Here is a 12851-nt window from a genome sequence, read left to right on the forward strand (position 1 = left end):
GCAGCAGCTGCTGGCGTCGTTGTCGTCGCCTGGCAGGGCTGTGTTGCGGCCGCCGGACGCATGGGTATCGATAGCAGCAAATAATCCTCGAGCTGTGCGGTGCCACATTGTGCATCAAACTCAATTGTCAGCCATTGGACACAGGGCGGAAACTCGACACGATAGCAACTGATGCTGGCGCTGCGATACGGATGTTCGCTCTCCACAATGCAATAGTGATTGCTGGTCGTGGTGCTGTTGTTGCTGCTGCTGTTGCCGGTGGCGGTTGTTGTGGGTTCGGGTCGCAGCAGCGGCTGCTCTGTGCGCTGCTCCTTGGAGACATGCAGCTGATTGAGCGCCGCAATGTGCGGTAATATCTCCTTGATGAGGCCGAGTATCTGAACCGAGCTCTTGGGATCGCTGCAGGCCAAGTTGGCGATGTGCGCATAGACCAGCGGCAACAGCGTATGAAACATATTCGAGGCGGCCAAATTGAAGACCTCCAGCAGCTGCAAGGCGGCAACACCGCCGCCGCCGCCGCCAACAATTTGTGCCTCCTCCGAGTCCGAATGCAAAAGTTGCTGCAGCGGGTGCGGCTGCGGCGGTAATTGTTGCTGCTGTTGCTGTAACGGCAACTGTTGCTGCTGCAGCAGCAGCTGCTGCTGCTGGTCTGGCTCCTCCGATGCCAGCTCGTACTCGGCACGCTCATTGCCATTGAGCTTGGCGGCCAATTGGACATTGGAGAAATTCATTTCGGCCGTCTCTTCGACACCAATTTCCGTGGCGCCAATTTCGATTTCCATTTCGAATGGATTTGTTGAGCGTTTGTCAAATTTCAGTGTCTCCATGATGCCCTTGGAGAAGGACTCGATGCGTTTACCCAAATCCCTGGCCGTTGTCGACAGCTGCGGATCAACGGGCAGCGCTGCGGTCCGTGAATTATTTGCCCAATTAATGTCCATATGCTCCTCAATCGGCGTTATATTGTGCTCCGAATCGATGGTCTGTGTATGATTCGACGATGAGTTGTCTGACGGCGAACAGGATGCGGCCATCGCATTGCGCGCCAATATCAACAGCTCCGTGCATTTCTTTGTTATATCAGCGGCTATTTGCAGCGCCGTATCCCGTGTGGATATCTCGTTGCTGGCCACAGCGCTGCCATGTGCCGCATCCGCTGAGCAGCCGGCGCCAGCAGACAATGCCGCATCCTGCTGCAGCAGCTGCTGCTGCTGTTGGTGGAACTGCTGGTGATGGTGCTGCTGTTGTTGCTGCTGCTGCTTGATGGGCGTGCTGTAGTAGAGTATGCTGGGCAGTTGGCCGCGCGCGGGCGTGGTGCCATTGAAGCTCAGATCGCAGGCATAGAAATGAAAATTGGCGCCGCACGGGCCGCGCACTGTGGGCATGCCCGCATCGCCGGAACAGGTGCGCGCGCCCTGTGAGCACAGGCGTAATGCATAGCGTGCGTGCTCCTTGATGTGCACCGGATGCTCAAATTTGATTTCGGCTAGATCATTGTGCACCGCCTCCTGATCATAGCTGCCCGATATCGACTCCAATGTCTCCCATTTGTGCTGCGGCTGCAGATCCACCGTATTGTCATACAGCAGCTCCAGCTGATAGTCATAGCTGCCCGAGCCCGAATAGATCATGGCGCCGGCGATGGCAATGCCCGGACGATCCACCGAGAAGGCAATTGCATCCGGTCCGAAATTGCCCGTATTCCAGGTGCGACTCAAGTCGCAGCGTGCGAAACGTGAACTGGTCGAGTGCAGTGTCCGTGGCGGCAAAAATAGTTTATCATATTCGCCCAGGGCCGTCTGATAGACAATCTCGGCCAGGACACGGGCCAGCAGATGGCAACAGTTATCAATGAGGCCCTGATTGATGCACTCCTTGAACGCATAGCTGCCGCCCAGGCAACGACTATAGATGGACTCAATGCGCGCCCTAATTGGACTGGCTATGATTTCCAGCAGACGCACCAGCACATCCTTAAATGTCCACGAGTTGCTCAAAAAGTCGCTCTTCTCCTGCTGCGTGCGATAGATCATCTGTTCGACCAGTATCGGATACTGATGGGCCTCCGTTGACGATAGCATGGGCAGACCCGAATTATCGCTGGGACTGATTATCGACTGACGCTCATTGCCACCAGCTGCGTTCAGCAGCGAGAACGTGGCACGCAGCTTCACTGTGGGCGAACAGAGGCCGGCCAGAATGGCGCTCAGCAGGCGGGAATGCAGTGCACCGCGATCCATTTGGGCCAACAAATCGCACAGGCAGTTCCATTTGAGCGACGATGTTGGATAGAATGCATCGAAGCAGGCCACAAAGCTCAAATGACATTCGTCTAGGATTTCCAGTACCAGGGCATAGCCTAAAAGCAGAAAAAGATTGGTTAGGAGTTTATGTCAAACGGCAACAAAATAATTGATGACTTTTATCATGCACTACCAAACATGGTTGAGAAGCAGCATATGCCAGCAAAGCTCTGGCCTTAAAATTCATGAAATTCAAGAATCCTAAATGGACACAGGTAAAAATTTCCCAAATTTCAAATCTCGACACCGATTTTTTAGTCGAAATTCATGTCCAAATCTTACCCCAAGATTCGTATATAGACATGGGTCAAAATGTACCACCCCCATATCTCGGCCAAATCTCATCCGATTTTCACGAAGTTTGGCTTTTTCTTTATGGTTTTCCCTCTAGATTAATCTGGCATTCAAATCTCGAGACCAATTTTTTAGTCGAAATTCATGTCCAAATCTTACCCCAAGATTTGTATCTAGACATGGGTCAAAAATTACCACCCCCATAACTCGGTCAAATCTCATCCGATTTCCACGAAGTTTGGCTTTTTCTTCATGGTTTTCCCTCTAGATTAATCTGGCATTCAAATCTCGAGACCGATTTTTTAGTCGAAATTCATGTCCAAATCTTACCCCAAGATTCGTATCTAGACATGGGTCAAAAATTACCACCCCCATAACTCGGTCAAATCTCATCCGATTTTCACGAAGTTTGGCTTTTTCTTCATGGTTTTCCCTCTAGATTAATCTGGCATTCAAATCTGAACATCGATTTTTTAGTCGAAATTCATGTCCAAATCTTACCCCAAGATTCGTATATAGGCATGGGTCAAAATGTACCACCCCCATATCTCGGCCAAATCTCATCCGATTTTCACGAAGTTTGGCTTTTTCTTTATGGTTTTCCCTCTAGATTAATCTGGCATTCAAATCTCGAGACCAATTTTTTAGTCGAAATTCATGTCCAAATCTTACCCCAAGATTTGTATCTAGACATGGGTCAAAAAGTACCACCCCCATAACTCGGTCAAATCTCATCCGATTTCCACGAAGTTTGGCTTTTTCTTCATGGTTTTCCCTCTAGATTAATCTAGCATTCAAATCTCGAGACCGATTTTTTAGTCGAAATTCATGTCCAAATCTAACCCCAAGATTCGTATATAGACATGGGTCAAAAATTACCACCCCATAACTCGGCCAAATCTCATCCGATTTTCACGAAGTTTGGCTTTTTCTTCATGGTTTTCCCTCTAGATTAATCTGGCATTCAAATCTGAACATCGATTTTTTAGTCGAAATTCATGTCCAAATCTTACCCCAAGATTCGTATATAGGCATGGGTCAAAATGTACCACCCCCATATCTCGGCCAAATCTCATCCGATTTTCACGAAGTTTGGCTTTTTCTTTATGGTTTTCCCTCTAGATTAATCTGGCATTCAAATCTCGAGACCAATTTTTTAGTCGAAATTCATGTCCAAATCTTACCCCAAGATTTGTATCTAGACATGGGTCAAAAAGTACCACCCCCATAACTCGGTCAAATCTCATCCGATTTCCACGAAGTTTGGCTTTTTCTTCATGGTTTTCCCTCTAGATTAATCTAGCATTCAAATCTCGAGACCGATTTTTTAGTCGAAATTCATGTCCAAATCTAACCCCAAGATTCGTATATAGACATGGGTCAAAAATTACCACCCCATAACTCGGCCAAATCTCATCCGATTTTCACGAAGTTTGGCTTTTTCTTCATGGTTTTCCCTCTAGATTAATCTGGCATTCAAATCTCGACACCAATGTTTTAGTCGAAATTCATGTCCAAATCTTACCCCAAGATTCGTATATAGACATGGGTCAAAAATTACCACCCCCATAACTCGGTCAAATCTCATCCGATTTCCACGAAGTTTGGCTTTTTCTTCATGGTTTTCCCTCTTGATTAATCTGGCATTCAAATCTGAACATCGATTTTTTAGTCGAAATTCATGTCCAAATCTTACCCCAAGATTCGTATCTAGACATGGGTAAAAAATGACTACCCCCATATCTCGGCCAAATCTCATCCGATTTTCACGAAGTTTGGCTTTTTCTTTATGGTTTTCCCTCTAGATTAATTTGGCATTCAAATCTCGACACCGATTTTTTAGTCGAAATTCATGTCCAAATCTTACCCCAAGATTCGTATATAGACATGGGTCAAAAATTACCACCCCCATAACTCGGCCAAATCTCATCCGATTTTCACGAAGTTTGGCTTTTTCTTCATGGTTTTCCCTCTAGATTAATCTGGCATTCAAATCTGAACATCGATTTTTTAGTCGAAATTCATGTCCAAATCTTACCCCAAGATTCGTATATAGGCATGGGTAAAAATGTACCACCCCCATATCTCGGCCAAATCTCATCCGATTTCCACGAAGTTTGGCTTTTTCTTCATGGTTTTCCCTCTAGATTAATCTGGCATTCAAATCTCGACACCGATGTTTTAGTCGAAATTCATGTCCAAATCTTACCCCAAGATTCGTATATAGACATGGGTCAAAAATTACAACCCCCATAACTCGGTCAAATCTCATCCGATTTCCACGAAGTTTGGCTTTTTCTTCATGGTTTTCCCTCTAGATTAATCTGGCATTCAAATCTCGACACCGATGTTTTAGTCGAAATTCATGTCCAAATCTTACCCCAAGATTCGTATATAGACATGGGTCAAAAATTACCACCCCCATAACTCGGCCAAATCTCATCCGATTTTCACGAAGTTTGGCTTTTTCTTCATGGGTTTCCCTCTAGATTAATCTGGCATTCAAATCTGAACATCGATTTTTTAGTCGAAATTCATGTCCAAATCTTACCCCAAGATTCGTATATAGACATGGGTCAAAAATTACCACCCCCATAACTCGGTCAAATCTCATCCGATTTCCACGAAGTTTGGCTTTTTCTTCATGGTTTTCCCTCTAGATTAATCTGGCATTCAAATCTGAACATCGATTTTTTAGTCGAAATTCATGTCCAAATCTTACCCCAAGATTCGTATATAGGCATGGGTCAAAATGTACCACCCCCATATCTCGGCCAAATCTCATCCGATTTTCACGAAGTTTGGCTTTTTCTTTATGGTTTTCCCTCTAGATTAATCTGGCATTCAAATCTGAACATCGATTTTTTAGTCGAAATTCATGTCCAAATCTTACCCCAAGATTCGTATATAGGCATGGGTCAAAATGTACCACCCCCATATCTCGGCCAAATCTCATCCGATTTTCACGAAGTTTGGCTTTTTCTTCATGGTTTTCCCTCTAGATTAATCTGGCATTCAAATCTGAACATCGATTTTTTTGTCGAAATTCATGTCCAAATCTTACCCCAAGATTTGTATAGACATGGGTCAAAAATTACCACCCCCATAACTCGGTCAAATCTCATCCGATTTCCACGAAGTTTGGCTTTTTCTTCATGGTTTTCCCTCTTGATTAATCTGGCATTCAAATCTCGACACCGATTTTTTAGTCGAAATTCATGTCCAAATCTAACCCCAAGATTCGTATATAGACATGGGTCAAAAATTACCACCCCCATAACTCGGCCAAATCTCATCCGATTTTCACGAAGTTTGGCTTTTTCTTCATGGTTTTCCCTCTAGATTAATCTGGCATTCAAATCTGAACATCGATTTTTTAGTCGAAATTCATGTCCAAATCTTACCCCAAGATTTGTATCTAGACATGGGTCAAAAATTACCACCCCCATAACTCGGTCAAATCTCATCCGATTTCCACGAAGTTTGGCTTTTTCTTCATGGTTTTCCCTCTAGATTAATCTGGCATTCAAATCTCGACACCGATGTTTTAGTCGAAATTCATGTCCAAATCTTACCCCAAGATTCGTATGTAGACATGGGTCAAAAATTACCACCCCCATAACTCGGCCAAATCTCATCCGATTTTCACGAAGTTTGGCTTTTTCTTCATGGTTTTCCCTCTAGATTAATCTGGCATTCAAATCTGAACATCGATTTTTTAGTCGAAATTCATGTCCAAATCTTACCCCAAGATTTGTATATAGGCATGGGTCAAAATGTACCACCCCCATATCTCGGCCAAATGTCATCCGATTTTCACGAAGTTTGGCGTTTTCTTCACGGTTTTCCCTCTAGATTAATCTGGCTTTCAAATCTCGACACCGATTTTTTAGTCGAAATTCATGTCCAAATCTAACCCCAAGATTCGTATATAGACATGGGTCAAAAATTACCACCCCCATAACTCGGCCAAATCTCATCCGATTTTCACGAAGTTTGGCTTTTTCTTCATGGTTTTCCCTCTAGATTAATCTGGCATTCAAATCTGAACATCGATTTTTTAGTCGAAATTCATGTCCAAATCTTACCCCAAGATTCGTATATAGACATGGGTCAAAAATTACCACCCCCATAACTCGGTCAAATCTCATCCGATTTCCACGAAGTTTGGCTTTTTCTTCATGGTTTTCCCTCTAGATTAATCTGGCATTCAAATCTGAACATCGATTTTTTAGTCGAAATTCATGTCCAAATCTTACCCCAAGATTTGTATATAGGCATGGGTCAAAATGTACCACCCCCATGTCTCGGCCAAATCTCATCCGATTTTCACGAAGTTTGGCGTTTTCTTCACGGTTTTCCCTCTAGATTAATCTGGCATTCAAATCTCGACACCGATTTTTTAGTCGAAATTCATGTCCAAATCTTACCCCAAGATTCGTATATAAGCATGGGTCAAAATGTACCACCCCCATATCTCGGCCAAATCTCATCCGATTTTCACGAAGTTTGGCTTTTTCTTAATGGCTTTCCCTCTAGATTAATCTGGCATTCAAATCTCGACACCGATTTTTTAGTCGAAATTCATGTCCAAATCTTACCCCAAGATTCGTATATAGACATGGGTCAAAAATTACCACCCCCATAACTCGGCCAAATCTCATCCGATTTTCACGAAGTTTGGCTTTTTCTTTATGGTTTTCCCTCTAGATTAATCTGGCATTCAAATCTCGACACCGATTTTTTAGTCGAAATTCATGTCCAAATCTTACCCCAAGATTCGTATATAGACATGGGTCAAAAATTACCACCCCCATAACTCGGCCAAATCTCATCCGATTTTCACGAAGTTTGGCTTTTTCTTCATGGTTTTCCCTCTAGATTAATCTGGCATTCAAATCTGAACATCGATTTTTTAGTCGAAATTCATGTCCAAATCTTACCCCAAGATTTGTATCTAGACATGGGTCAAAAATTACCACCCCCATAACTCGGTCAAATCTCATCCGATTTCCACGAAGTTTGGTTTTTTCTTCATGGTTTTCGCTCTAGATTAATCTGGCATTCAAATCTCGACACCGATTTTTTAGTCGAAATTCATGTCCAAATCTTACCCCAAGATTCGTATATAGACATGGGTCAAAAATTACCACCCCCATAACTCGGCCAAATCTCATCCGATTATCACGAAGTTTGGCTTTTTCTTTATGGTTTTCCCTCTAGATTAATTTGGCATTCAAATCTCGACACCGATTTTTTAGTCGAAATTCATGTCCAAATCTTACCCCAAGATTCGTATATAGACATGGGTCAAAAATTACCACCCCCATAACTCGGTCAAATCTCATCCGATTTCCACGAAGTTTGGCTTTTTCTTCATGGTTTTCCCTCTAGATTAATCTGGCATTCAAATCTCGACACCGATTTTTTAGTCGAAATTCATGTCCAAATCTTACCCCAAGATTCGTATATAGACATGGGTCAAAAATTACCACCCCCATAACTCGGCCAAATCTCATCCAATTTTCACGAAGTTTGGCTTTTTCTTTATGGGTTTCCCTCTAGATTAATTTGGCATTCAAATCTCGACACCGATTTTTTAGTCGAAATTCATGTCCAAATCTTACCCCAAGATTCGTATATAGACATGGGTCAAAAATTACCACCCCCATAACTCGGCCAAATCTCATCCGATTTTCACGAAGTTTGGCGTTTTCTTCACGGTTTTCCCTCTAGATTAATCTGGCATTCAAATCTCGACACCGATTTTTTAGTCGAAATTCATGTCCAAATCTTACCCCAAGATTCGTCGTATATAGACATGGGTCAAAAATTACCACCCCCATAACTCGGCCAAATCTCATCCGATTTTCACGAAGTTTGGCTTTTTCTTTATGGGTTTCCCTCTAGATTAATTTGGCATTCAAATCTCGACACCGATTTTTTAGTCGAAATTCATGTCCAAATCTTACCCCAAGATTCGTATATAGACATGGGTCAAAAATTACCACCCCCATAACTCGGCCAAATCTCATCCGATTTTCACGAAGTTTGGCTTTTTCTTCATGGTTTTCCCTCTAGATTAATCTGGCAATCAAATCTGAACATCGATTTTTTAGTCGAAATTCATGTCCAAATCTTACCCCAAGATTTGTATCTAGACATGGGTCAAAAATTACCACCCCCATAACTCGGCCAAATCTCATCCGATTTTCACGAAGTTTGGCTTTTTCTTCATGGTTTTCCCTCTAGATTAATCTGGCATTCAAATCTGAACATCGATTTTTTAGTCGAAATTCATGTCCAAATCTTACCCCAAGATTTGTATATAGGCATGGGTCAAAATGTACCACCCCCATATCTCGGCCAAATCTCATCCGATTTTCACGAAGTTTGGCGTTTTCTTCACGGTTTTCCCTCTAGATTAATCTGGCATTCAAATCTCGACACCGATTTTTTAGTCGAAATTCATGTCCAAATCTAACCCCAAGATTCGTATATAGACATGGGTCAAAAATTACCACCCCCATAACTCGGCCAAATCTCATCCGATTTTCACGAAGTTTGGCTTTTTCTTCATGGTTTTCCCTCTAGATTAATCTGGCATTCAAATCTGAACATCGATTTTTTAGTCGAAATTCATGTCCAAATCTTACCCCAAGATTTGTATATAGGCATGGGTCAAAATGTACCACCCCCATGTCTCGGCCAAATCTCATCCGATTTTCACGAAGTTTGGCGTTTTCTTCACGGTTTTCCCTCTAGATTAATCTGGCATTCAAATCTCGACACCGATTTTTTAGTCGAAATTCATGTCCAAATCTAACCCCAAGATTTGTATCTAGACATGGGTCAAAATGTACCACCCCCATATCTCGGCCAAATCTCATCCGATTTTCACGAAGTTTGGCTTTTTCTTCATGGCTTTCCCTCTAGATTAATCTGGCATTCAAATCTCGACACCGATTTTTTAGTCGAAATTCATGTCCAAATCTTACCCCAAGATTCGTATATAGACATGGGTCAAAAATTACCACCCCCATAACTCGGCCAAATCTCATCCGATTTTCACGAAGTTTGGCTTTTTCTTTATGGGTTTCCCTCTAGATTAATTTGGCATTCAAATCTCGACACCGATTTTTTAGTCGAAATTCATGTCCAAATCTTACCCCAAGATTCGTATATAGACATGGGTCAAAAATTACCACCCCCATAACTCGGCCAAATCTCATCCGATTTTCACGAAGTTTGGCGTTTTCTTCACGGTTTTCCCTCTAGATTAATCTGGCATTCAAATCTGAACATCGATTTTTTAGTCGAAATTCATGTCCAAATCTAACCCCAAGATTTGTATCTAGACATGGGTCAAAATGTACCACCCCCATATCTCGGCCAAATCTCATCCGATTTTCACGAAGTTTGGCTTTTTCTTCATGGCTTTCCCTCTAGATTAATCTGGCATTCAAATCTGAACATCGATTTTTTAGTCGAAATTCATGTCCAAATCTTACCCCAAGATTTGTATCTAGACATGGGTCAAAAATTACCACCCCCATAACTCGGTCAAATCTCATCCGATTTCCACGAAGTTTGGCTTTTTCTTCATGGTTTTCCCTCTAGATTAATCTGGCATTCAAATCTCGACACCGATTTTTTAGTCGAAATTCATGTCCAAATCTTACCCCAAGATTCGTATATAGACATGGGTCAAAAATTACCACCCCCATAACTCGGCCAAATCTCATCCGATTATCACGAAGTTTGGCTTTTTCTTTGTGGTTTTCCCTCTAGATTAATTTGGCATTCAAATCTCGACACCGATTTTTTAGTCGAAATTCATGTCCAAATCTTACCCCAAGATTCGTATATAGACATGGGTCAAAAATTACAACCCCCATAACTCGGTCAAATCTCATCCGATTTCCACGAAGTTTGGGTTTTTCTGCATGGTTTTCCCTCTAGATTAATCTGGCATTCAAATCTCGACACCGATTTTTTAGTCGAAATTCATGTCCAAGTCTTACCCCAAGATTTGTATCTAGACATGGGTCAAAAATTACCATCCCCATAACTCGGTCAAATCTCATCCGATTTCCACGAAGTTTGGCGTTTTCTTCACGGTTTTCCCTCTAGATTAATCTGGCATTCAAATCTGAACATCGATTTTTTAGTCGAAATTCATGTCCAAATCTAACCCCAAGATTTGTATCTAGACATGGGTCAAAATGTACCACCCCCATATCTCGGCCAAATCTCATCCGATTTTCACGAAGTTTGGCTTTTTCTTCATGGCTTTCCCTCTAGATTAATCTGGCATTCAAATCTGAACATCGATTTTTTAGTCGAAATTCATGTCCAAATCTTACCCCAAGATTTGTATCTAGACATGGGTCAAAAATTACCATCCCCATAACTCGGTCAAATCTCATCCGATTTCCACGAAGTTTGGCTTTTTCTTCATGGTTTTCCCTCTAGATTAATCTGGCATTCAAATCTCGACACCGATTTTTTAGTCGAAATTCATGTCCAAATCTTACCCCAAGATTCGTATATAGACATGGGTCAAAAATTACCACCCTCATAACTCGGCCAAATCTCATCCGATTTTCACGAAGTTTGGCTTTTTCTTTATGGTTTTCCCTCTAGATTAATTTGGCATTCAAATCTCGACACCGATTTTTTAGTCGAAATTCATGTCCAAATCTTACCCCAAGATTCGTATATAGACATGGGTCAAAAATTACCACCCCCATAACTCGGCCAAATCTCATCCGATTTTCACGAAGTTTGGCTTTTTCTTCATGGTTTTCCCTCTAGATTAATCTGGCATTCAAATCTGAACATCGATTTTTTAGCCGAAATTCATGTCCAAATCTTACCCCAAGATTCGTATATAGGCATGGGTCAAAATGTACCACCCCCATATCTCGGCCAAATCTCATCCGATTTTCACGAAGTTTGGCTTTTTCTTCATGGTTTTCCCTCTAGATTAATCTGGCATTCAAATCTGAACATCGATTTTTTAGTCGAAATTCATGTCCAAATCTTACCCCAAGATTCGTATATAGACATGGGTCAAAAATTACCACCCCCATAACTCGGCCAAATCTCATCCGATTTTCACGAAGTTTGGCTTTTTCTTTATGGTTTTCCCTCTAGATTAATTTGTCATTCAAATCTCGACACCGATTTTATAGTCGAAATTCATGTCCAAATCTTACCCCAAGATTCGTATATAGACATGGGTCAAAAATTACCACCCCCATAACTCGGCCAAATCTCATCCGATTTTCACGAAGTTTGGCTTTTTCTTCATGGTTTTCCCTCTAGATTAATCTGGCATTCAAATCTCGACACCGATTTTTTAGTCGAAATTCATGTCCAAATCTTACCCCAAGATTCGTATATAGGCATGGGTCAAAAATGACCACCTCCATATCTCGGCCAAATCTTATCCGATTTTCACGAAGTTTGGATTTTTCTTCATGGTTCTCCCTCTAGATTAATCTGGCATTCAAATCTGAACACCGATATTTTAGTCGAAATTCATGTCCAAATCTTACCCCAAGATTCGTATATAGACATGGATCAAAATTTACCACCCCCATATCTCGGCCAAATCTCATCAGATTTTCACGAAGTTTGGCTTTTTCTTCATGGTTTTCCCTCTAGATTAATCTGGCATTCAAATCTCGACACCGATTTTTTAGTCGAAATTCATGTCCAAATCTTACCCCAAGATTCGTATATAGGCATGGGTCAAAATGTACCACCCCCATATCTCGGCCAAATCTCATCCGATTTTCACGACGTTTGGCGTTTTCTTCACGGTTTTCCCTCTAGATTAATCTGGCATTCAAATCTCGACACCGATTTTTTAGTCGAAATTCATGTCCAAATCTTACCCCAAGATTCGTATCTAGACATGGGTCAAAATACCACCCCCATAACTCGGTCAAATGGACATGAGTCGAAATTTCCCACTCCCGCTGGATCAATTTGGCATATAGATGTCTTAACACTGATATAAACACTCATTTGAATGCCACATTTATGGCCTTTAAAGATCGGACAACAAACATGGAAGCTATTTCTGGAACACATAGCGGGCTTTATTTTATGATTTTGAGGAAATCAAAGCGTGCTGCTATAAACAAAATTTATATATTGACTGAGGAGTACAGCGGATTTCCTAGTGAGCATATAAAAACAACAGATTTGTTTATTTGGAAACGCAATAAACAACCGATCGTT

General features: G+C 42.0%; 1 protein-coding gene across 1 annotated transcript in view; it reads right to left on the bottom strand.

Annotated features, from left to right (window-relative positions):
- LOC115766822 (E3 ubiquitin-protein ligase highwire) overlaps window positions 1-12851 on the bottom strand; it is a 66965-nt gene that overhangs the window by 46337 nt on the left and 7777 nt on the right. The window contains exons 9-10 of the mRNA XM_030710858.1: window positions 1249-2359; window positions 10-1167 (exon numbers count right to left, since the gene is read on the bottom strand). Coding sequence (XP_030566718.1) covers window positions 10-1167; window positions 1249-2359 — 2269 coding nt within the window. The remainder of the gene's footprint in view (window positions 1-9; window positions 1168-1248; window positions 2360-12851) is intronic.

The sequence above is a fragment of the Drosophila novamexicana genome, unplaced genomic scaffold (assembly GCF_003285875.2).
Source record: "Drosophila novamexicana strain 15010-1031.04,08,12 unplaced genomic scaffold, DnovRS2.1 tig00001270-arrow-arrow-pilon, whole genome shotgun sequence".
Lineage (NCBI taxonomy): Eukaryota > Metazoa > Arthropoda > Insecta > Diptera > Drosophilidae > Drosophila > Drosophila novamexicana.